Here is a 22,596-nt window from a genome sequence, read left to right on the forward strand (position 1 = left end):
AATCCTGCCCGCCAAGGACTTCTCATGGCCCCTTCTAATTTATTTCTTAAGCTCCTTCCTACTAGCCTTATAATCTTCTAGATCTCTACCATTCCCAAGCTCTCTGAACCTTTTGTAAGCTATTTCCAATTTAAGCTTCCAATTTCTTGCCTGATAGCCTCATAATTTCCCTTACTCCAATTAAACGCTTTCCTAACTTGTCTGTTCCTATCTCTCTCCAATGATATTGCAAAGGAGATAGAATTATGATCACTATCTCCAAAATGCTCTCCCACTGAGAGATCTGACATCTGACCAGGTTCATTTCCCAATACCAAATCAAGTACAGCCTCTCCTCTTGTAGGCTTATATACATATTGTGTCAAGAAATCTTCCTGAACACACCTAACAAACTCTACCCCGTCTAAACCCCTTGCTCTAGGGAGATGCCAATCGATATTTGGGAAATAAAAATCTCCCATCACGACAACTCTGTTATTATTACACCTTTCCAGGATCTGTTTCCCTACCTGCTCCTCGATATCCCTGTTACTATTGGGCAGCCTATAAAAAACACCCAGTAAAGTTATTGACCCCTTCCTGTTCCTAACCTCCACCCACAGAGACTCCGTAGACAACCCCTCCATGACGTCCACCTTTTCTACATCTGTGACACTATCTCTGATCTACAGTGCCACGCCCCCACCTCTTTTGCCTCCCTCCCTGTCCTTTCTGAAACATCTAAAACCCGGCACTTGAAGTAACCATTCCTGTCCCTGAGCCATCCAAGTCTCTGTAATGGCCACCACAACATATATCTAAGTACTGATCCACGCTCTAAGCTCATCCGCTTTGTTCATAACACTCCTTGCATTAAAAATAGACACATCTCAAACCTTCAGTCTGAACGCGTTCCTTCTCTATCACCTGCGTATCCTCCCTCTCGCACTGCCTACAAGCTTTCTCTATTTGTGAGCCAACCTTCTCTTCCCCAGTCTCTTCAGTTCAGTTCCCACTGACATCTGGGAAGCTGGGGATTTCTGGAGGAGGCCCAGCTGGATCATCTACTCGGCACTTCTGACTGAAGATTGTTGCAAATGTCTCACCCTTATCTTCTGCACAGGTGTGATGGGCTCCTCCATCATTGAGGATGGGGATATTTGTGGGGCCTCCAACTCCAATGAGTTGTTTGACCACTATTCACAGCTGGATGTGGCAGGATAACAGAGCTTAGATCTGATCCACTGGTTGTGGGACTACTCAGCCCTGTCTATTACTTGCCAATTATGGTGTTTAGCATGAAAGCAATCCTGTATTGTGGCTTCACCAGGGTGTGCTCTTGCCACCCTCAATGCCTCCTCCAAGTACTGCTCAACATGGTGAAGTATCGATTCGTCAGCTGAGGGAGGACGGTACGTGGTAATCCGCAGGTTTCTTTGCCCATGTTTAACCTGGTGTCGTCAGAGTCGATGCTGAGCGTTGCCGGGGCAACTCCCTCTGTACTGTACTGTGCCACCAGCTCTGCTGGGTGTGTCCTGCCGGTGAGACAGTACAGACCCAGGAATGGTGATGGTGGAGTCCAGAATGTTAACTGTAAGGTCTGATTCCGTCAGTACAACTATGTCAGCCTGTTGTTTGACTAGTCTGTAAGTCAGCTCTCCCAACTTCGGCACAAGTCCCCAGATGTTTGTAAGGAGGACTTTGCAGGGTTGACAGGGCTAGTTTTGCTGTTGTCGTTTCCACTGCTTAGGCTAATGCCGGGTTGTCCATCTAGTTTCATTCGTTATTATTTTCTTTTTAGTGGTTGGGTACAGCTGAATGGCTTGCTAGGCCATTTCAGAGGGCATTTAAGAGGCAGCCACATTGCTGTGGGTCTGGAATCACATATAGGCCAGAACAGGTAAGGACAGCAGGATTCTTCCCCTAAAGTACATTAGTGAATCACTAATTCTCCTGTAAAATGATTGGTGACAATTTTGAATTCATTGTACTCTCAACAATTGCAAGCTGTCCAGGCTCTGAGGCAGTAAAGCAACCCCAAACCGTGATGCTCCTTCCACCATGCTTCACAGTTGGGATGAGGTTTTGGTGTTGGTGCCCTTGCCCCTTTTCCTCCAAACATAGCAATGTGCATTTCTGCCAACAAGTTCAACTTTCGTCACATCTGTCCACAGAACATTGTCCCAGAAGCGTAGTAGAACAGTTTTTGGAGAACAGTGGTTTCCTCTGTGGTGTCCTTCCAGGAACAGCATTCTTGTTCAGTGAACAAAGATTTTTACAAGTCCTAGAGGTTTCTGCAGATCTTTTACTATTACCTTTGGATTCCTTTTCACCTCTTTCAGCACTGCATGTTGTGCTCTTAGTGTGATCTTTGCAGGATGCCCATTCCTAGGGAGAGTAGCAACAGTACTCAGTTTCTTCCATTTGTAGACAAATTCTCTTACTGTGGACTGATGAGCACTCGAATCTTTAGAAATGCCCTGTCACCCTTTCCAGCTTCATGTTCTCTACAGTTCTTCTTCTGAGGTCCTCTGGAAATTGCTCTGATTGAGGCACAGTGCACTTAAACAGATCTTTCTTGAGAAGAGTAACCTGACTTTGTACTTTTTATAGGGCAGGGCACCTCTACAACACACACCTCCAATTTCATCTCATTGATTGGAACACCTCACTCCAAACAGTTTTTGTAGAAGGGCTCACCCCAGAGGTTTACATACTTCGTCCAACGAATACAGGTGTCCCCCGCTTTTCAAACGTTCGCTTTACCAAACCTCACCGTTACGAAAGACCTACATTAGTTCCCTGTTTTCGCTAACAGAAGGTGTTTTCACTGATACGAAAAAAGGCAGCGCGCGATAAAAAGCAGCGCGCGCCCCGAGCAGCTGCTCCTCCCCCGGATTGGGAACTGCATTCTCGCCGGCATTGCTTAAACATGTGCCCGTGAGCATCCGTTTGCAAGATGAGTTCTATGGTACTGTATCGGAAAAGCCTACAAGAGCTCGTAAGAGTGTTACACTTAGCGTAAAACTAGACATAATTAAACGTTTCGATCATGGTGAACGAAGCAAGGACAAAGTGAGTTTGGCTTGTGGAAGTTGATGAAGATGAGGTTGAAGAGGTTTTGGCATCCCATGACCAAGAACTGATAGCTGATGCAATTGGAAGAGGAAAGGATAACTATCGAAACCGAATGCAGTAGCGAACGGACTGAAAGTGAAGTCGTCCAGGAACTGAACGTGAAGCAACTGCGTGAGATTTTCGCTGCAATAATTGCAGAAAAGTACGACTTTAATTTTGAAAGGGTACGTCAGTTTAGGGCATATTTGCAGGATGGTTTGAGTGCTTACAAAGACCTGTATGATAGAAAAATGCGCGAGGCTAAGCAGTCAAGCATACTGTTGTTTTTCAAGCCTTCCACATCAGCCACAGCAGACGATGAACCTCGACCTTCATCATTGAAGCAGGCAGACATAGAAGAAGATGACCTGCCTGTCCTGATCGATGAGATGACACCCCAGTGTCCTACCACTCCAACCCCTGGGCCGCTGACAGATTCCGATTCGCAGAGAATGCAGCGGTAGCCGGGAGGCACCCAACACATCTTTAAGAAAAAAGCCGAAATAAACAAGCTAATTAATTAGGTGACGCCCGGCATGTAATTGTCAGCCCAGATCAGAGGCGACGGCATCGGCAATCTCCTCTTACCTGGGCCGACATCTATGTGCCGGGCAGCACCTAATTAATTTGCTTAAACGCTCTGTCCGCCAGAGAAAGCAGGATCTCCCAGTGGCCACACATTTTAATTCCACATCCCATTCCCATTCTGACATGTCTATCCACGGCCTCCTCTACTGTAAAGATGAAGCCACACTCAGGTTGGAGGAACAACACCTTATATTCCGTCTGGGTAGCCTCCAACCTGATGGCATGAACATCGACTTCTCTAACTTCCGCTAAGGCCCCACCTCCCCCTCGTACCCCATCTGTTACTCACTTTTATGCACACATTCTTTCTCTCACTCTCCTTTTTCTCCCTCTGTCCCTCTGAATATACCTCTTGCCCATCCTCTGGGTCACCCCCCCCCTTGTCTTTCTTCCCGGACCTCCTGTCCCATGATCCTCGTATCCCCTTTTGCCTATCACCTGTCCAGCTCTTGGCTCTATCCCTCCCCCTCCTGTCTTCTCCTATCATTTTGGATCTCCCCCTCCCCCTCCAACTTTCAAATCCCTTACTCACTCTTCCTTCAGTTAGTCCTGACGAAGGGTCTCGGCCTGAAACGTCGACTGTACCTCTTCCTACAGATGCTGCCTGGCCTGCTGCGTTCACCAGCAACTTTGATGTGTGTTGCGGTAATTAATTTGCTTGTTTATTTCGTTTTTTTTCTTAAACATGTGCTGGGTGCGTCCCGGCTACCACTGTACCGCTGCATTCTTCGCGAATCGGTATCGGTCGGCTGCCCAGAGGGTGGGGGTCACTGCGCCGCCCAGCCTCCGACGACTCAGCCTAACACACCATCATCAGTGTGCTCGCTGTCTTCCCAATTCCGGTAAGTGATACTACACTGTACATATATTATTTCTACTTTACACAGGCTGTGTATTTTTATGCATAATTTGGTATGATTTGGCAGCTTCATAGCTTAAAGATTACTGGAGAGAGTGTTTCTGCTGAGAGTGCTTGCGTGAGATTTTCTGCCGAGAGCGCTTGTGTGAGATTTTCGCTACGGAGAACAGTGCAGGGAATGATTGTAGAGAAGTACTTCTACTTTATATAGGCTGTGTCTTTATTATATCATTCCTGCTTTTACTATATATTACTGTTATTTTAGGTTTTATGTGTTATTTGGCATGATTTGGTAGGTTATTTTTGGGTCTGCGAATGCTCACAAATTTTTCCCATATAAATAAATGGTAATTGCTTCTTCACTTTACAACCTTCTGGCTTACGAACTGTTTCATAAGAACGCTCTACCTTCGGATGGCGGGGGAAAACCTGTATAGCAATACTCCCGCTACGAAAAGCTGTTTATAAAGAGAGATTGTTTCCGAGTTGCGGGGTTTTAGTTCAGTTCTTTCTGCCCAGTGCTCATGTGTGTATAGCTCCCCTGCCATGCACCGCGGTAGGAAAGACCGGAAGTAAAACCCCGCAACCCGGAAGCAACCTCTCTTTACAAACAGCTTTCCATAGCGGGAGTATTGCCATTTTACCATTACAGGTTTCCCCCGCCATCCGAAGGTAGAATGTTCCTATGAAACGGTTCGTAAGCCGGAATGTCATAAAGCGAAGAAGCAATTACGATTTATTTATATGGGAACATTTTGTGAGCGTTTGCAGACCCAAAAATAACCTACTAAATCATGCCAAACAACACATAAAACCTAAAATAACAGTAACGCATAGTAAAAACAGGAATGATATGATAAATACACAGCCTATATAAAGTAGAAATACTTTTCCACAATCATTACTGCACTGCTCTCCATAGCGAAAATCGCACGCAAGCGCCGTCGATGAAAATCTCACGCAAGCGCTCTCGGCAGAAACATGCGCAAGCGCTCTCCAGTAACCTTTAAGCTATGAAGCTGCCAAATCATACCAAATAACACGTAAAAATACACAGCCAATATAAAGTAGAAATAATGTATGTACAGTGTAGTATCACTTACCGGAATCGGGAGGACAGCGAGCACACTGATGATGGTGTGTTAGACTTGTCGGAGTTTGGGTGGTGCAGGGGCCCCCACCCTCCAGGCCGCCGAGCGATACATTGCCGCGAAGAATGCAGGGGTCCAGCAGTAGCCAGGAGGTACACAGCACATCTTTAAGAAAAAAGCCGAAACAAATATGCCAATTAATTAGGTGCCGCCCGTATTTGTCGGCCCAGATCAGTGTCGACTTCCGATTGCGTCGTCTCTGAGCTGGGCCGAAAATTACGTGTCGACGGCACCTAATTAATTAGCATTTTTATTTCGGCTCTTTTCTTAAAGACGTGCTGTGTGCCTCCCGGCTACCATTGCATTCTCCACGAATCAGTATCTCTCCGTGGCCTGGGGGTTGGGGTGGTGGGACACTGGGGTGTCATCTCATCATCGTCTGTTTCCATTAGAGCAGGCAGCTCATCTTCTATCTCTGCCCGCCTCAATGTCGAATGTTGAGGTTCGTCGTCTGCTGTGGCTGATGTGAAAGGCTTGCTTGACTGCTGAGCCTCGCGCATTTTTCTATCACACAATTCTTTGTTAAGGACTCAAACCATCCTGCAAATATCCCCTAAACTGATGTACCCTTTCAAAATTAAAGTCGTACTTTATCATTACTCATTCGGTTTCGATTGTTATTCTTTTTTCTTCCAATTGCATCAGCTCTTCATCTGTCAGTTCTTGGTGATGGGATGCCAAAACCTCTTCAACATCATGTTCGTCAGCTTCCGCAAGCCAAGCTCACGTTGTCCTTACTTCGTTCACCATGATCGAAACACTTTATTATGTCTAGTTTTACCGTAAGTGAACACCCTTACGAGCTCTTTCAGGCTTTTCTGATACCATAGAACTCATCTTGCAAACGGCTGCTCACAGGCACGTGTTAAAGCAAAGCCGTTCTGAATCCGGGGGAGAGCGGCTGCTCGGGGCGCGCTGCCTTTTATCGCGTGCTGAATTTTTTTTCGTAACAGTGAAAACACCTTCTGAAAGCGAAAACAGGGTACTAATGTAGATCTTTCGTAACAGTGAGGTTTCGTAAAGCGAACGTTCGAAAAGCGGGGGACACCTGTATCCTAATTTGTATTAACTCAGACATCCCACTGCTCCCAGAAGTCTCTCGCAAATTATATACGATATCCTGGAAATCAATTTTTTTTGAGAGAGAGAGAGAGAGACACAGAGAGAGACAGAGAGAGAGAGAGAGAGAGAGCGAGAGAGAGAGAGAGAGAGAGAGAGAGAGAGAGAGAGAGAGAGAAAGAGAGATGGCAGAGTGTTCCAAAAAAAGAAAATATAAAACGTACATCACCCCAGACTACCCTAAAGTGTACCCCTGCCTAATAGGGGTCAAAATAATGACAGTGTTGTTCACTGCACTGCTTGCAACTGTGACTTTTCTATTGCCCATGGTGGGTTAAGACTGTAAAAGACATGTTGAGGTGAGTTTAACAGGTGTCATTCGTTCATTAGCATAGCTAACATTATTTAAACTAGTTGGCTAGCTGCTAAGGAGCTACTCTATTGCAGACATCCCACCTCTCCCGGAAGTCTCCCGCAAATTGATGGTGCTACCTCCCTGAAATGAGTTTTTGCAGGGTGGGATATCTTTTAACTTATCTTTATAATATTCACATTACAACACTTCTCCCCCTTTAAATTCCAACATTCCCCAAATGTAAATAATTGGGAAACAAAAAACAGTGGTGTCATCATCTTGCGTGCCTCTGAAACCTGTACTAGTACCTCAGTAACAGCTTTCCAATACAAAACACCTGATAAACGTGGCAGATTCAACATTCAGTCTAACAAAGGAAACTGTCCATTCAAATATTCAGTCTGTCAGGAGGTTTGCGAGGGTTCTGTGCTGCAACATATGAAAATTATGAAATCTAAGTACAGGAGCTGTCTTACTGACAGACACCTCACAGACTGTCTCAAACTGGCTGTCTGTAGTTATGAGCCAAATTTTAGGGAACTAGCAGAAAGTATTCAGCCCCAGTCATCACACTGAGTGCAACAGTCAATTTTTAATCATTTATTTTTGGTGCTGAAATAAAATTAAATAATGAAACATAGAATTAAAGGTGTTGTAATGTGAGCATTATAAAAATAAGTAATACTAACTTAAGATAATGGTAATATAGTAATACTCCCGCTACGGAAAGCTGTTTGTAAAGAGAGGTTGTTTCCGGGCTGCGGGGTTTTACTTCCGGTCTTTTCTGCCTGGTGCGCATGTGTGTGACTAAACAATTTAGTAGGTTGATCTTGCCTTTCACTAAGGCTGAAGTAGGGGATCTTGGGCTTAAAAAGGTTGGCGACCACTAATTTAGGAGGTTACAGAAGTGTTCCCTCCATTGTTTATTGATGTCTTTCCTGTCAGTGCTTAGCTTGCTCTCATCTGCAGTTTTTACTGGGGCCACTGTATTGTTTCTTGGACCATAGATAGCTTTCAGTCCTGAGAAGAGCCATTCCTGTCTGACACTGAGTAGTCATTCTTGCCTGACATTGCTTGCAGTTCTTCCACTTCCTTATTCCACCAGTTGTTCTTCATAGCCCTGATCTCCCTTTGAACTTTGGCTTTCACGGCCTTAAATGCTACTTTTCTTCTTTCAGAGTTCTCTTTCAAGTGACACATATAAAGCCTTTGTTTCATCTCCAACAGTTCTTTAATTGAATCATTTTGTTCTTGAAACCAGTCAGGAGTTTTTCTCTTCGGGTGACCAAGCACCGCACTTGCAGTTGAGTGGATGGTTTCCTTGAGCTGCTTCCAGCATTCTTGGTTGGGTCATTTAGAGGGTCTTTGTCTTCTTGGAGAGATAATGTCAATGCTGTGACAATTCTCCTCTGATGTTCCTCACTGGCCAACTTATTGACATCCAATTTTTTGGGTGCTTCACTGGGTGTTTTTCGCCTTGGCAGCAGCAGTTTATGTCTAAGTTGTGATCGTACCATGTAATGATCTGATGATCACTCTGCTCCGCGCATTGCTTTTGTCGATAGAACCTCCGGCATGTCTGCTCTGCGAGTCACAACGTAGTCAAGAAAATGGAGATGCTTTGACCTTGGGTGCATCCAGGTGACGTAGCTCTTCTCAGGTTGACAAAAGAAAGTGTTGGTAACAGACAATTCCCTCTGAGTGCAAAAGTTTAGCATAAGGTCACCATTGATGTTGATTTTGCCTTTACCAAATTTGCCAATGACATCTTCATAGGTACTTTGATCCTTGCCTACCCTGGCATTGAAATCTCCCAAGATGAGCAACTTGTCTGCCCTTGGGACATTATCAGTTACTTCAGCCAGTTCCTGACAGAAGGACTCTTTGTCTTTGTCAGAATGTGCCATGGCTGGTGCATCCACATTGATCAAACTCAGGAAATGATCCTTTCCGATGGGAACACATAGTCGCATGATCCTTTCAGATATCCCTATCGGAAGTGTTGGCAATTTGCTAGCAATCTTGTTGGAAACAGCAAAGGGCACACCTGCATCTCTCCTTTCGTTGGTTTTCCCAATCCAAAAGAAAGTATGAGTATTTTCTTGGATCTGGCCTTGTCTTTCAGTCCTTGTCTCTGGGAGCGCAGCAATATCAATGTTGTATCTTGCCAATTCCTTAGCTATCAAAGCAGTTCTCCCTTCCGGTCTTGAGTCGTTATCCAGCATTGTTCACACCTTCCATGTGGCAACAATCAGTTTCATCTTTTTAAACGTCTTACCGCAGTGGTGAAGACCCGCTGGCCGTGGTAAGCCAGCCAGGTGAAATCTGAGCAAGCTTTCTTCACCCCACCTTTTCTCAGGGCTTCCTCTTCCAGGGTGGGCAGTGCTATCCCTAAAAAGGGCTGCCCGGACACTCACATAGCTGCCTCAGCCCTGTTGTTGCTCAGAAAACTCAACAAGGTGGAGACTATCTTATGTGAGCTGCCTATGTGCAGAGTTCATGCTAGCAGCTTCCAGCTCCTCAAGCCTGCTGCCTCACATCACCACAAGGCTTTCCACACCAGCCAGAAACTCTACTCCAACATGCCTTGCACAGTAAAAAGACAGACGGTGTCATGCCCCCACCACACAGTCTCTCCGGGTTTCCAAATCTGATGTTACAGGAGTGTAACAGAATCCTACCTTGGCGCCTCACGGTGGCGTAGGAGTGACACTGGCTGAACATCAGCAAAGTACAGCGGAGATTCGTTCTCTGGTAGGTCTAACCGAGCCGTGAAGGTAACGTACCACTAGACTAGATCTAGTAGTAGGATCGTGGCTAGCTAAGTCAAGGAGGTAAGCATGCCTTTGCTACTTTGTAGGGCATGCCTCTTCAGGCAAAGGCTGCAGCCAACGAGGACGCCGGCAGCAGGGCGTCTGACTATGTCTGTGGCAGATGAATCCAAAAGGGTCAGTGGTACAGCCACCCCGGTGACATGCGGAGGAACCAGAGTGCTGGTCAACGGACGGCAACACTGGACTAGTTAGTTGTCACTGAGGGGCAGCTTCCTTCATTATGATAAACCTTGCATGAAATGAGAGTGGGCCACTATTTCAGTGCACATTATCTCAAGTGTAATTAAATTTCATGGTCACAGAGTCAGTACTCCCTTTCCCAATTTTGCAAAGAGCTCCCATTGTTCAAGGCACCATCTTTGTTTCCTCTATTAGTTGAGAACCTTGGTTGGAAACTCTCAGCTTGTGGGATTTCCCTCAATTCCTCAATTTATAAAGCTGGTTCAAAGATTTTGTGTACCTCTCTGTACAAGTACTTTTCACCCACTAAACAACTTTATATAACATAGAACATGAAATGCTACAGTACAGGCCTTTCAGCCACGATGTTATGCTGACCACTTAACTTACTCTAAGGTCAATTTAACTGTTCCCTCCTCCATAAACCTCCATGTTTCTATCATCCATTTGCTAACTAAGAGACACTTAAATACCCTGACGTATCTGCCTCTACCACTACCCTTGGCAGAGCGTTCCAGATAAATTATGCCTCCTTGTAGTAGCCATTTACACCTTGTGAAAGAAGTATCCGCCTATCCGCTCAATCTATGGCTCTTATCATCTTGTACACCTCTATCAATCACCTCTCCAAAGAGAAAAGCCCTAGCTCGCTCAACCTGTCCTCATAATCTACACAACATTTTGGTAAATTTCCTCTGCACTCTCTCTAGTTTCCACATCTTCACTAAAATGAGGTGACCATAACTGAATGCAATATTCCAAGTGTGTTCTGACCAGTTTCGTAGAGCTGCAACATTACTTTGCGGTACTTGAATTCAATCTCTTAATTAATGAAGGCCAACACACCATACGATTTCTTAACAACTCTATCAGCTTGCACAGTAACTTTAAGGAATCTATGGACGTTGCCTCCAAGATCTCGTGTTCCTCCAAACCGCTAAAATCCTTGCATTAATCCTGTATTCCGCCTTCAAATTCAACCTTCTAAAGTAAATCACTTCACACTTTTCTGGATTGAACTCCATCTGCCACTTCTCAGTCTAGCTTTCCACTCTGTCAATGACCTGTAGTAACCTACGACAATCTTCTACACCATCACAGCTCTTTATGAGGACAAGAATATTCCTAAGATTTCACCTTCCACTGATATCAAAGCAGGTCTTTCTAATGCATTTTATACACCCCAAACTGAAATGATAGAAAGTGACATTATAAACTCTCAAGCTCTGAGTTTCCAATGTAGCTTTCGCAACTTAACTTATTTTGTCCATTGTTGTGGCTTTAAGTAATTTTGAATTGAGCTGTATACTTCGTGAAATAAATAGAAACTCTTCTTTCTCAAAATCACTGGTAGAGTCGCTCAGTTCTCTGCAATTTACCACTTTCTGCCTTAACCTCATTTTAATAGCTTGCAAGTATGACACAAGAAAAGCATGGCCACAAATCAATGGTGCGCGTGCACGCACACACACACACAAACAAACACACACAGACACACACTCACTCACACACAAACACACACACGCACGCACGCACACAAGCACACACAAACACACGCACACACACAAACAGTCACACTCACACACAAACACACACACACACGCACGCACACACTGACACACACACACACACACACACACACACACACACACCAAGATATCCCTTCCTGTAGGTGGAATTACGTCAATCCTGCAAAGGTTTTGAAAATCAAATATAAATTCCACACTGGTTTTAAGTTTCAATCCACGGACAAAATAGGTAGAAGGGCAGCACAACGCAGGAGTAGGTAATGCTACCCGTATCTTGTTTGAAAGAGAAAGGTTGAACAGGTTAAGATCTTATTCTCTGGAGCATAGGAGAATGAAGGGGTATATAAAATTATGAGTGGTATAGATAGACTAGAACTAGAGATCATGGGTTAAGGGTGAAAATTGAAATGTTGGAGGGGAACATGAGGGGAAGCAGAGCTGACAGTGGATGCAGATTCGATATTAACATTTAAGAGGGGGAGGGGAGGGGATGGAGAGATTGTCGACTCAAACCAGAGGCCAGCGTCGGGCATTTTCGTGCCTTACAAGGCGCGCCACTCCTCACAGAGACATAAGTGCCTTGCTCAAGGACACAACATGCTACTTCAGCTAAGGCTCGAACTGGCAACCTTCAGATCACTAGACAAATGCCTTAACCACTTGGCCACATGCCCAACATACTTAAGAGAAGTTGGGATAATTACGTGGAAGGGAGAGGTATGGAGGTCTGTGGTCCAGGTGCAGGACTAGGTAGAATAATAGTTTGCATGGACTAGATGGGCCGAAGGGCCAGTCTCTGTGCTGTAGTGCTCTATGACTGGGTTCACTACATGTGGGACAACGGTCAGCACAGCACTACTGCATCTGCAGGAGCTCAGATCCTGGGAGTTTAGTCCTGTTTGGGGATCCCACCGATGGTCTTCCCATCCTTCCATTGTTTGTGGGTGATTAGCAGAGACACGAGAGGCATTATTCTCACAATGACAGGCAGTCCAGATTCAAATTCAGATTTACCTGCTTACCACATGTAGATCAAAGCATGCAGTGAAATGCATTGTTTGCGTTAACCACCAACACAATTTCACGATGTGCTGGAGGGAGTAAGTAGGTTTTGTCACACATTACAGCACTGACGTAGCATGCCCACCAGGGGTTCTGAACAGTGAGCACTGCTGCCTGGTAGAGCCAGGTGCCAAGTCAGAGGTCTCACTCAGTCACCAGTGATGAACAGGCCATGTTGTTCACATGTCCAAAACCAGATCTGAAAAAGACACAAACATGAGAAAATCTGTAGATGCTGGAAATCCAAGCAACACAAACAAAATGCTGGAGGCCTCAGCAGGCCAAGCAGCATCCGTGGAAACAAGAGTACAGTTGATGTTTCGGGCGGAGACCCTTCAGCAGGACTGGAGAGAAAAAGAATGACGAATCAGAGTCTGGACGATACACTATCCCCGGCTCTGACAACAGAACTTATCAGGCTGGCAGAGAAAATAATTCAAGGATAATCTTAAAGGTTCCCTTCAAGAAATGCGACACTGCACTCACTCCTGGAAATCCCTGGCCCATGATTGTTCACGGTGGAGAAAGAGAAACAGGGGGGTACTGAGAACTTGAAATCTGTGCTGGAAGCAGTTAGAAGCCCAGGATGGAAACAGTATCATCCACCCTTTCAGGTTTGTCCTGACCCCTCTGTAGACTCCTGAACAGTCACATCAGAACCCAGAAAGCCAGAAAGCAAGTTATCCTTGATCCAGAGATACTTCAGAAGAAGAATAACAACATGATTTTCTATGTTCTACCTACCTGGATTGTAGGTGCTCCAGCTGTACCTGAAGGTTCTCGGACTCCTCTGTCTGTTCATCCAAGGACCTCTGTAACCTCCTGGTTTGGTTGTGAGCTTCATCCAGCTGGAATATGGAAAGACCCAGATATTTAGCTGACCTTTCCCAACCAATCAGTTCCCCATTGCAAAGGGCACTCTGGATTTTTACCTATGTTGGACAGAGCTCCACTAACTTCCATCAAGTCACTTCTCTTCCTCCTTCACTCCAAAGAGAAAATTCCTTGCTGACTTAACATTTCCACATAGACATGTTCTCTCATCCAGGCAGAATCCCAGCCAATCTATTCTACATCCTCTCTAAAGCATCCACATCCTTCCTATAATTATGTGACCAAAACTGAACACAATACTCTAAGTATGGCCTAAGTATAACAATGCAACATTGTCTCTCAGCTCTTAAACTCAATCCTCCTACTAATGAAGGCCAGTAAATCATAATCCTGAACCACCTTATCAACTTTTACAGCAATGCTGAGGGATCAATGGACTTGGACTCCAACATCCCTCTGTTCATCCACACTGCTAAGAATCCTGTCATTAACCTGGTACCCTACACAAAATGCTGGAGGAACTCAGCAGGTCAGGCAGCACCCATAGAAATGAACAAATAGACAGCATTTCAGACCAAGACCCTGCTCCAGAAATGGAAAGGATGGGGAAAGACGCCAGAATAAAAATGGTGGGGGATGGGGAAGTAGGGGAGCTAGAAGGTGTCAGGTGGGTGGGAAAGGTAAAGGCCCAGAGATGAAGGAATCTGAAAGGAGAGGAGAGTGGACCATAGGAGTAAGGGAAAGAGGGGCACCAGGGGGAAGTGATAGGCAGATAAGAAGAGGTAAAAGGTCAGAGTGGAGAATGGAAGAAGAGGGGAGGGGGAGAAGAAGAGGTAACCTTCTATTCTACCTTCAAATTCGATCTTCAAACTGACTTCATTTTGCAGCTAACTAGCCACATTCAGGAAAAGGTAATATAACCAAACAGAGTTGGCATATTTAAGTTGCTGGTGAACGCAGCAGGCCAGGCAGCATCTCTAGAAAGAGGTACAGTCGACGTTTCAGGCCGAGACCCTTCGTCAGGACTAACTGAAGGAAGAGTTAGTAAGAGATTTGAAAGTGGAAGGGGGAGGGGAAGATCCAAAATGATAGGAGAAGACAGGAGGGGGAGGGATGGAGCCAAGAGCTGGACAGGTGATTGGCAAAGGGTATATGAGAGGATCATGGGACAGGAGGTCCGGGGAGAAAGACAAGGGGGGGGGAACCCAGAGGATGGGCAAGGGGTATAGTCAGAGGGACAGAGGGAGAAAAAGGAAAGTGAGAGAAGGAATGTGTGTATAAAAATAAGTAACAGACGGGGTACGAGGGGGAGGTGGAGCATTAGCGGAAGTTAGAGAAGTCAATGTTCATGCCATCAGGTTGGAGGCTACCCAGCCGTAATATAAGGTGTTGTTCCTCCAACCTGAGTGTGGCTTCATCTTTACAGTAGAGGAGGCCGTGGATAGACATGTCAGAATGGGAATGGGATGTGGAATTAAAATGTGTGGCCACTGGGAGATCCTGCTTTCTCTGGCGGACAGAGTGTAGGTGTTCAGCAAAGCGATCTCCCAGTCTGCGTCGGGTCTCGCCAATATACAGAAGGCCACATCGGGAGCACCGGACGCAGTATATCACCCCAGCCGACTCACAGGTGAAGTGTCGCCTCACCTGGAAGGACTGTCTGGGGCCCTGAATGGTGGTAAGGGAGGAAGTGTAAGGGCATGTGTAGCACTTGTTCCGCTTACAAGGATAAGTGCCAGGAGGGAGATCAGTGGGGAGGGATGGGGGGGACGAATGGACAAGGGAGTCGCGTAGGGAGTGATCCCTGCGGAAAGCGGGGGGGGGGAGGGAAAGATGTGCTTAGTGGTGGGATCCCATTGGAGGTGGCAGAAGTTACGGAGAATAATATGTTGGACCCGGAGGCTGGTGGGGTGGTAGGTGAGGACCAGGGGAACCCTATTCCTAGTGGGGTGGCGGGAGGATGGAGTGAGAGCAGATGTGCGTGAAATGGGGGAGATGCGTTTGAGAGCAGAGTTGATAGTGGAGGAAGGGAAGCCCCTTCTTGAAAAATGAGGACATCTCCCTCGTCCTGGAATGAAAAGCCTCATCCCGAGAGCAGATGCGGCGGAGACAGAGGAATTGCGAGAAGGGGATGGCATTTTTGCAAGAGACAGGGTGAGAAGAGGAATAGTCCAGATAGCTGTGAGAGTCAGTGGGCTTATAGTAGACATCAGTGGATAAGCTGTCTCCAGAGACAGAGACAGAAAGATCTAGAAAGGGGAGGGCTGTGTCAGAAATGGACCAGGTAAACTTGAGGGCAGGGTGAAAGTTGGAGGCAAAGTTAATAAAGTCAATGAGCTCAGCATGCGTGCAGGAAGCAGCGCCAATGCAGTCGTCGATGTAGCGAAGGAAAAGTGGGGGACAGATACCAGAATAGGCACGGAACATAGATTGTTCCACAAAGCCAACAAAAAGGCAGGCATAGCTAGGACCCATACGGGTGCCCATAGCTACAACTTTAGTTTGGAGGAAGTGGGAGGAGCCAAAGGAGAAATTATTAAGAGTAAGGACTAATTCCGCTAGACGGAGCAGAGTGGTGGTAGAGGGGAACTGATTAGGTCTGGAATCCAAAAAGAAGCAGAGAGCTTTGAGACCTTCATGATGGGGGATGGAAGTATATAGGGGCTGGACATCCATGGTGAAAATAAAGCGGTGGGGGCCAGGGAACTTAAAATCATCGAAAAGTTTAAGAGCGTGAGAAGTGTCACGACCATAGGTAGGAAGGGATTGAACAAGGGGGAGTTCGTTTCTGCATACCTTGACACGGTTTTATCCCCCCTTGATGATTTTAAGTTCCCTGGCCCCCACTGCTTTATTTTCACCATGGATGTCCAGCCCCTATATACTTCCATCCCCCATCATGAAGGTCTCAAAGCTCTCTGCTTCTTTTTGGATTCCAGACCTAATCAGTTCCCCTCTACCACCACTCTGCTCCGTCTAGCGGAATTAGTCCTTACTCTTAATAATTTCTCCTTTGGCTCCTCCCACTTCCTCCAAACTAAAGGTGTAGCTATGGGCACCCGTATGGGTCCTAGCTATGCCTGCCTTTTCGTTGGCTTTGTGGAACAATTTATGTTCCGTGCCTATTCTGGTATCTGTCCCCCACTTTTCCTTCGCTACATCGACGACTGCATTGGCGCTGCTTCCTGCACCCATGCAGAGCTCGTTGACTTTATTAACTTTGCCTCCAACTTTCACCTTGCCCTCAAGTTTACCTGGTCCATTTCCGACACAGCCCTCCCCTTTCTAGATCTTTCTGTCTCTGGAGACAGCTTATCCACTGATGTCTACTATAAGCCCACTGACTCTCACAGCTATCTGGACTATTCCTCTTCTCACCCTGTCTCTTGCAAAATCGCCATCCCCTTCTCGCAATTCCTCCGTCTCCGCCACATCTGCTCTCAGGATGAGGCTTTTCATTCCAGAACGAGGGAGATGTCCTCATTTTTCAAGAAGGGGCTTCCCTTCCTCCACTATCAACTGTGCTCTCAAACGCATCTCCCCCATTTCACGCACATCTGCTCTCACTCCATCCTCCCACCACCCCACTAGGAATAGGGTTCCCCTGGTCCTCACCTACCACCCCACCAGCCTCCGGGTCCAACATATTACTCTCCATAACTTCCGCCACCTCCAACGGGATCCCACCACTAAGCACATCTTTCCCTCCCCCCTTCTCTCTGCTTTCCGCAGGGATCACTCCCTATGTGACTCCCTTGTCCATTCGTCCCCCCCATCCCTCCCCACTGATCTCCCTCCTGGCACTTATCCTTGTAAGCCGAACAAGTGCTACACATGCCCTTACACTTCCTCCCTTACCACCATTCAGGGCCCCAGACAGTCCTTCCAGGTGAGGCGACACTTCACCTGTGAGTCGGCTGGGGTGATATACTGCGTCCCGTGCTCCCAATGTGGCCTTCTATATATTGGCGAGACCCGACGCAGACTGGGAGACCACTTTGCTGAACATCTACGCTCTGTCCGCCAGAGAAAGCAGGATCTCCCAGTGGCCACACATTTTAATTCCACGTCCCATTCCCATTCCGATATTCTATCCACGGCGTCCTCTACTGTAAAGATGAAGCCACACTCAGGTTGGAGGAACAACACCTTATATTCCGTCTGGGTAGCCTCCAACCTGATGGCATGAACATTGACTTCTCTAACTTCCGCTAATGCCCCACCTCCCCTTCATACCCCATCCGTTATTTATTTTTATACACACATTCTTTCTCTCACTCTCCTTTTTCTCCCTCTGTCCCTCTGACTATACCCCTTGCCCATCGTCTGATTTCCACCCCCCCCTTGTCTTTCTCCCCGGACCTCCTGTCCCATGATCCTCTCATATCCCTTTTGCCAATCACCTGTCCAGCTCTTGGCTCCATCCCTCCCCCTCCTGTCTTCTCCTATCATTTTGGATCACCCCCTCCCCCTCTCAAATCTCTTATTAACTCTTCTTTCAGTTAGTCCTGACGAAGGGTCTCGGCCTGAAACGTCGACTGTACCTCTTCCTAGAGATTCTGCCTGGCCTGCTGCGTTCACCAGCAACTTTGATGTGTGTTGCTTGAATTTCCAGCATCTGCAGTATTCCTGTTGTTAGAGTTGGCATATTATCAGTTCTCTGAATAATCACGATTCAGACAAGTGCAGTAGAGAAAACTATTTAAACTAGTATACCTCTGTAGGCTCTTTGAAACAGCTCTCCAATGAGCAATACAGTCGGCCCTCCGTATCCGCGGGTTCCACATCTGCGGATTCAACCAACTGCGGATTGGGATCGAAAAAATAATCCCCGGAAGTTCTCTCTCTTTCTTCTTATTCCCTAAACAGTACAGTGTAACAACTATTTACTTAGCATTTTCATTGTACAGGTTTCCCCTGCTATCCAAAAGTACAGCGTTCCTGTGAAACCTTTCGTAGGCCAAAATGGCATAAAGCGAAGAAGCAATTACCATTAATTTATACGGGAAAAATTTTTGAGCACTCCCAGACCCAAAAAATAACCTACTAAATCATACCAAATAACACATAAAACCTAAAATAACACTAACATATAGTAAAAGCAGGAATGATATGATAAATAGACAGCCTATATAAAGTAGAAATAATATATGTACAGTGTAGTTTCACTTACCAGAATCGGGAAGACAGCGAGCACACTGGAAGGTTCACACATTTTTCTATCATACAGTTCTTTATAAGCACTCAAAACATCCTGCAAACCTGCCCTAAACCTACGTGCCCTTTCAAAATTAAAGCCATACTTTTCTGCAATCATTGCAGCACTGTCAATCATAGCAAACATCTCACGCAGTTCAAAGCTATAGCGGCTTGATGCTGAGTGTTTATTTTGCTGAGAGCGAAACAAACGCTGAATGCTATTTTTGCCACTCTCACTGCTCGGGGTTCGCGGAAGAGTTATGATTGTTGTGTCTGTACTGAATATGGACAGACTTTTTTTCTTTTCATTATTCCTTGAACAATACAGTATAACAACTATTTGCAGAGCATTTACATTGTAGTAGGTATTATAAGTAATCGAGGGATGACTTAAAGTATACGGGAGGATGTGCATAGGTTATATGCAAATACTACGCCATTTTATATACGGGACTTGAGCATCCACGGTGGAGGGGTCCCAGAACCAAACCCCTGCCGATATGGAGGGTTGACTGTACTAAACCACACTTGTTCCAAATTGATCTATCGTCAGTCGGGACTAAGTTGAGGTCTCCCCGAGTGGTTTTACCTCATGCCTACAAAAACAATAAATGTCAAAACTTACTGTTGCTAGGTTCTAAGTCACAACATCAGGAATTGGTGAGCATAGTGTTCCACTTTTCAGCCTTTACCCGATTTAAAAAATATCAGTAGGTATAATTTTTTAAGCTTATAACCAGGATTCTGCCTGCATTTCGAAAATGTCATCTGGGTTGGCATCAGAAAAGGGGCACAAAGTTGCCACTTGAACCCATCTCACTGATTAACTTCTAAACAGAATTGATGGGCCTGTTAATGAAGCAATGCTGGAACCCGTGGAGAGGAGTTAACAGCAGTTCTCGACATGGGCCACATGGCCCCCAGGGAGCTATGCCATATTTTGTAGGGGTCACAGGTAAAAAAAGAACAACAAACTGAAGGCCACAAGAGCTTTTTGATTAGGCAGACCAGAGAGAAAAAAGGTGAGTAGATTTAAAAGCTGGGGGAGGGGACAGAGAAACACAAGGGTGATCGGTGAAACCAGATGGAAGAGGGATGAGACATCCCTCCCCCTCCCGGTTTCAACTAATCCCCTGTGTTTCTTTCTCCCCTGCCCCACCCTTTAAACCTGCACCTCATGTTTTTTTCTCCAGTCCTGCTGAAAGGTCTCAGCCTGAAACATCAACTGTCCATGGACGCTTCCCGGCCTGCTGCACTTCTCTAGCATTTTGTGTTCGTTCCTTAGCCAAGATATAAGGATACCAAAGGTTTTTTCCAGTTATACAAAGATTAAAAAGGAGGTGAGAGTTCACATTGGACCACTGGAAAATGATGCTGGTGGGGTAGTAATAGGGAACAAAGAAATGGCAGATGAACTTAATGGGTACTTTGCATCTACCTTCACTGTGGAAGACACTAGCATTGTAGCATTTCTAAGTGATAAGCGGCTAGGAGAACAAATTGCCACAATTAAGTCTGATGTATTTTAGACTCTGAGCCACTTTCTCAAAATACTGAAAGTATTTATCAACCTCAGTTTCATCAAATGGAGGGTCCAATTTAACTTCCCGACTGGCAGCAAATATCACCAAAGTCAAACACTAGCCCCCTTTGCTGCAACTTCTTTATCTTCTCTAACTTCATTTGTTTCAGTCGTAACTGGGTCTCAAGTTTACTTTCAGGAAACCACTCTAATACCTCCTCCTCAAATTTCTCCTTATCTATGTAGTGCTCAGCTATTACCCTCTGAATCTGCACCTTTTTTATAGGCCATTTCACCTCAGTAAGTTTTAGATTTTTAGCAATGGCCAACAAGTCGTCCTTTCTGGCATCCCCTAATGCCTTAGGGTCTGACGACACCAGAAATGCTGCTGGTTTCCCCACACAAGTCAATCAAAAGCGTAGTAGCCAATGAGATCGATAATCAATCAATCAACAAGCCCCAATTTTGTTCATTTCGCGGACGAGTCCCCAATTTTGTTATGATTTTGTAACGTACCAGCAGCAAGAGACGACAAATTGAGTCGAGTTTTAATACTAAAACCACTATATTTATTTACATCTACTCAAAAATATAGAAAATTAAATAAACTACTTTCTTAAACAGAAGTTAACAGTGTTATGTGTCTACAGCTCCCTTACAGTCAAACATAGAACCTGACCTTAACAAATCTTACTCAAGCACAGTCTTAAAGTGGCAGTTCAGAGAGTCCCAGTAATTCGCAAGATAGGTGAGAGGAGAGACTTGTGGATTCACAATGCAGTGACGAGGCGATCATAGCGAATTCCAAAGATTCCATGGCTAGCGAACGAAGAAACAGTTACCAAAGATCCCAGCCGAGGAATACTGTTCCGAAGTCCACGAAGAGCGATTTCACGAAGTGACCGTCATGAAATCAACACCCACGGATCATACAAAGGACAGACACATCTCCACAATGCACAGTGTGCCGCCGATTAACCCAATCCTTTGGGTATGGTGTAAGGGGTTTCTTCTTTCATGTTACTTGCTAAGGCTAATAAAATGGCTTCTCTGTAGTGTAATAATAAAATGGCTTCTTTGTAATGATGACTGCTGAGTAAGGGGTTCTCTGTAGCAGCATGTTTGGGTTATAATTACTGATAACGGGAGTGCTATTCATTTGCTCACCAATTGGGATAGATGTTATTCTTTCTTATGTGTTTGTAAGCTGTTGTTTGCACGGGATTTGGGCAGAATGTGCCATGGGGAAGAAAAGAGAAGACGCACCCGAAGAGATGCTGTGACCCATTGACTGGAGCGAACCCTGAGTGGGGGCTCAGGACCTGGTGGAGATCGGAGGAGATCGAATGGTGGAAAGTGGATATTGCATGAGCTCCAACAAATTAATTGTGCACAGACTGAATAAAGATATAGTGGCGTTTTTTTTAATTTTTCATATTTTGGTTCTCTACTAACCCTATAGTTCAAGTAAGAATTATAAAATCTTAATTATTTAACCGCATCCTGTGTACGGCTTGTCATTACGAGGTACTGATTTGAGACAGGACACATCGCACAGCATTCACCCAAACCCGAGTTTAAGGTTTGGCCGGGCAGGGGGTTATCACCCTGAGATCATGCCACCAGGCAAAACGAGTGTTACATTTGGGGGCTTCGTCGATGGATTTGATTCTGTGGAAGGCTGTGTGATCGCTGTGTTTAAATCAGTGCTGGTGCGTCTGTGGGATTGCGGGTATAATGTGTGTCTCTGTGGGATTGTGGTTAGGAACAGGTTCAGTGGGGTGGATATTCGTACCCAGGAGGAATTGTTCATTCGATTTTGGAGTTTGGGTAAGCTGAGGGCGAAGTTGAAAGTGTGGCATGAAGGTCTGATAAAATAGCGGTCTTTGTTCTAGGTCAGCCTAGCGCTGACGTCACGGTGGTGGGACTGCCAGTGTCTGTTGGTGAGGCAGGGCCATGGGCTGTCCATACTGTCAGCAGTGAGGGGAAAGAGTTGTGGGAATGTTCCAGCGACGGCAGGCTCCGCCCGGTTTTTGGAATACTGTCCACCCCTAAAGGGGTGGCGTCGTGGGCGGAGCAGACCTCTCAGTTGTTAGGTGAGTGGCAGTGCTCGGCTGAGGGAGAGCGACCGGGATCGGTTGGAAGTTTGGATAGGCGGGCTGCTGACGTTGTTAGAACTGTCAGGTTCAATGACCCCATAGTGACAGCTGCCAATTATCGGCAGGCGTGGGAAAAGGCGTTTGGTTCGACTGGGGGCAAACAGCAGCTCAGGGTGGAGTTTCCAAATGTGAGTCGGGAGAACGGGGAAAAGCTTTCACAGTATTTTTT

The 22,596-nt window shown here is 45.8% G+C and overlaps 1 protein-coding gene across 2 annotated transcripts in view; it reads right to left on the minus strand.

Moving 5' to 3' along the window:
* The window catches only part of ccdc102a (coiled-coil domain containing 102A), a 199,565-nt gene that overhangs the window by 36,962 nt on the left and 140,007 nt on the right, over positions 1–22,596 (minus strand). Inside the window, exon 9 of one of the 2 annotated variants that reach the window (XM_063066583.1) lies at positions 13,458–13,561. In XM_063066583.1, the coding sequence (XP_062922653.1) occupies positions 13,458–13,561 (104 nt within the window). Of the gene's footprint in view, positions 1–13,453; positions 13,562–22,596 lie in introns of those variants that run through there. The other variant, XM_063066584.1, reaches the window with a different exon arrangement.

This window comes from Mobula hypostoma, chromosome 14, assembly GCF_963921235.1.
Source record: "Mobula hypostoma chromosome 14, sMobHyp1.1, whole genome shotgun sequence".
NCBI lineage: Eukaryota > Metazoa > Chordata > Chondrichthyes > Myliobatiformes > Myliobatidae > Mobula > Mobula hypostoma.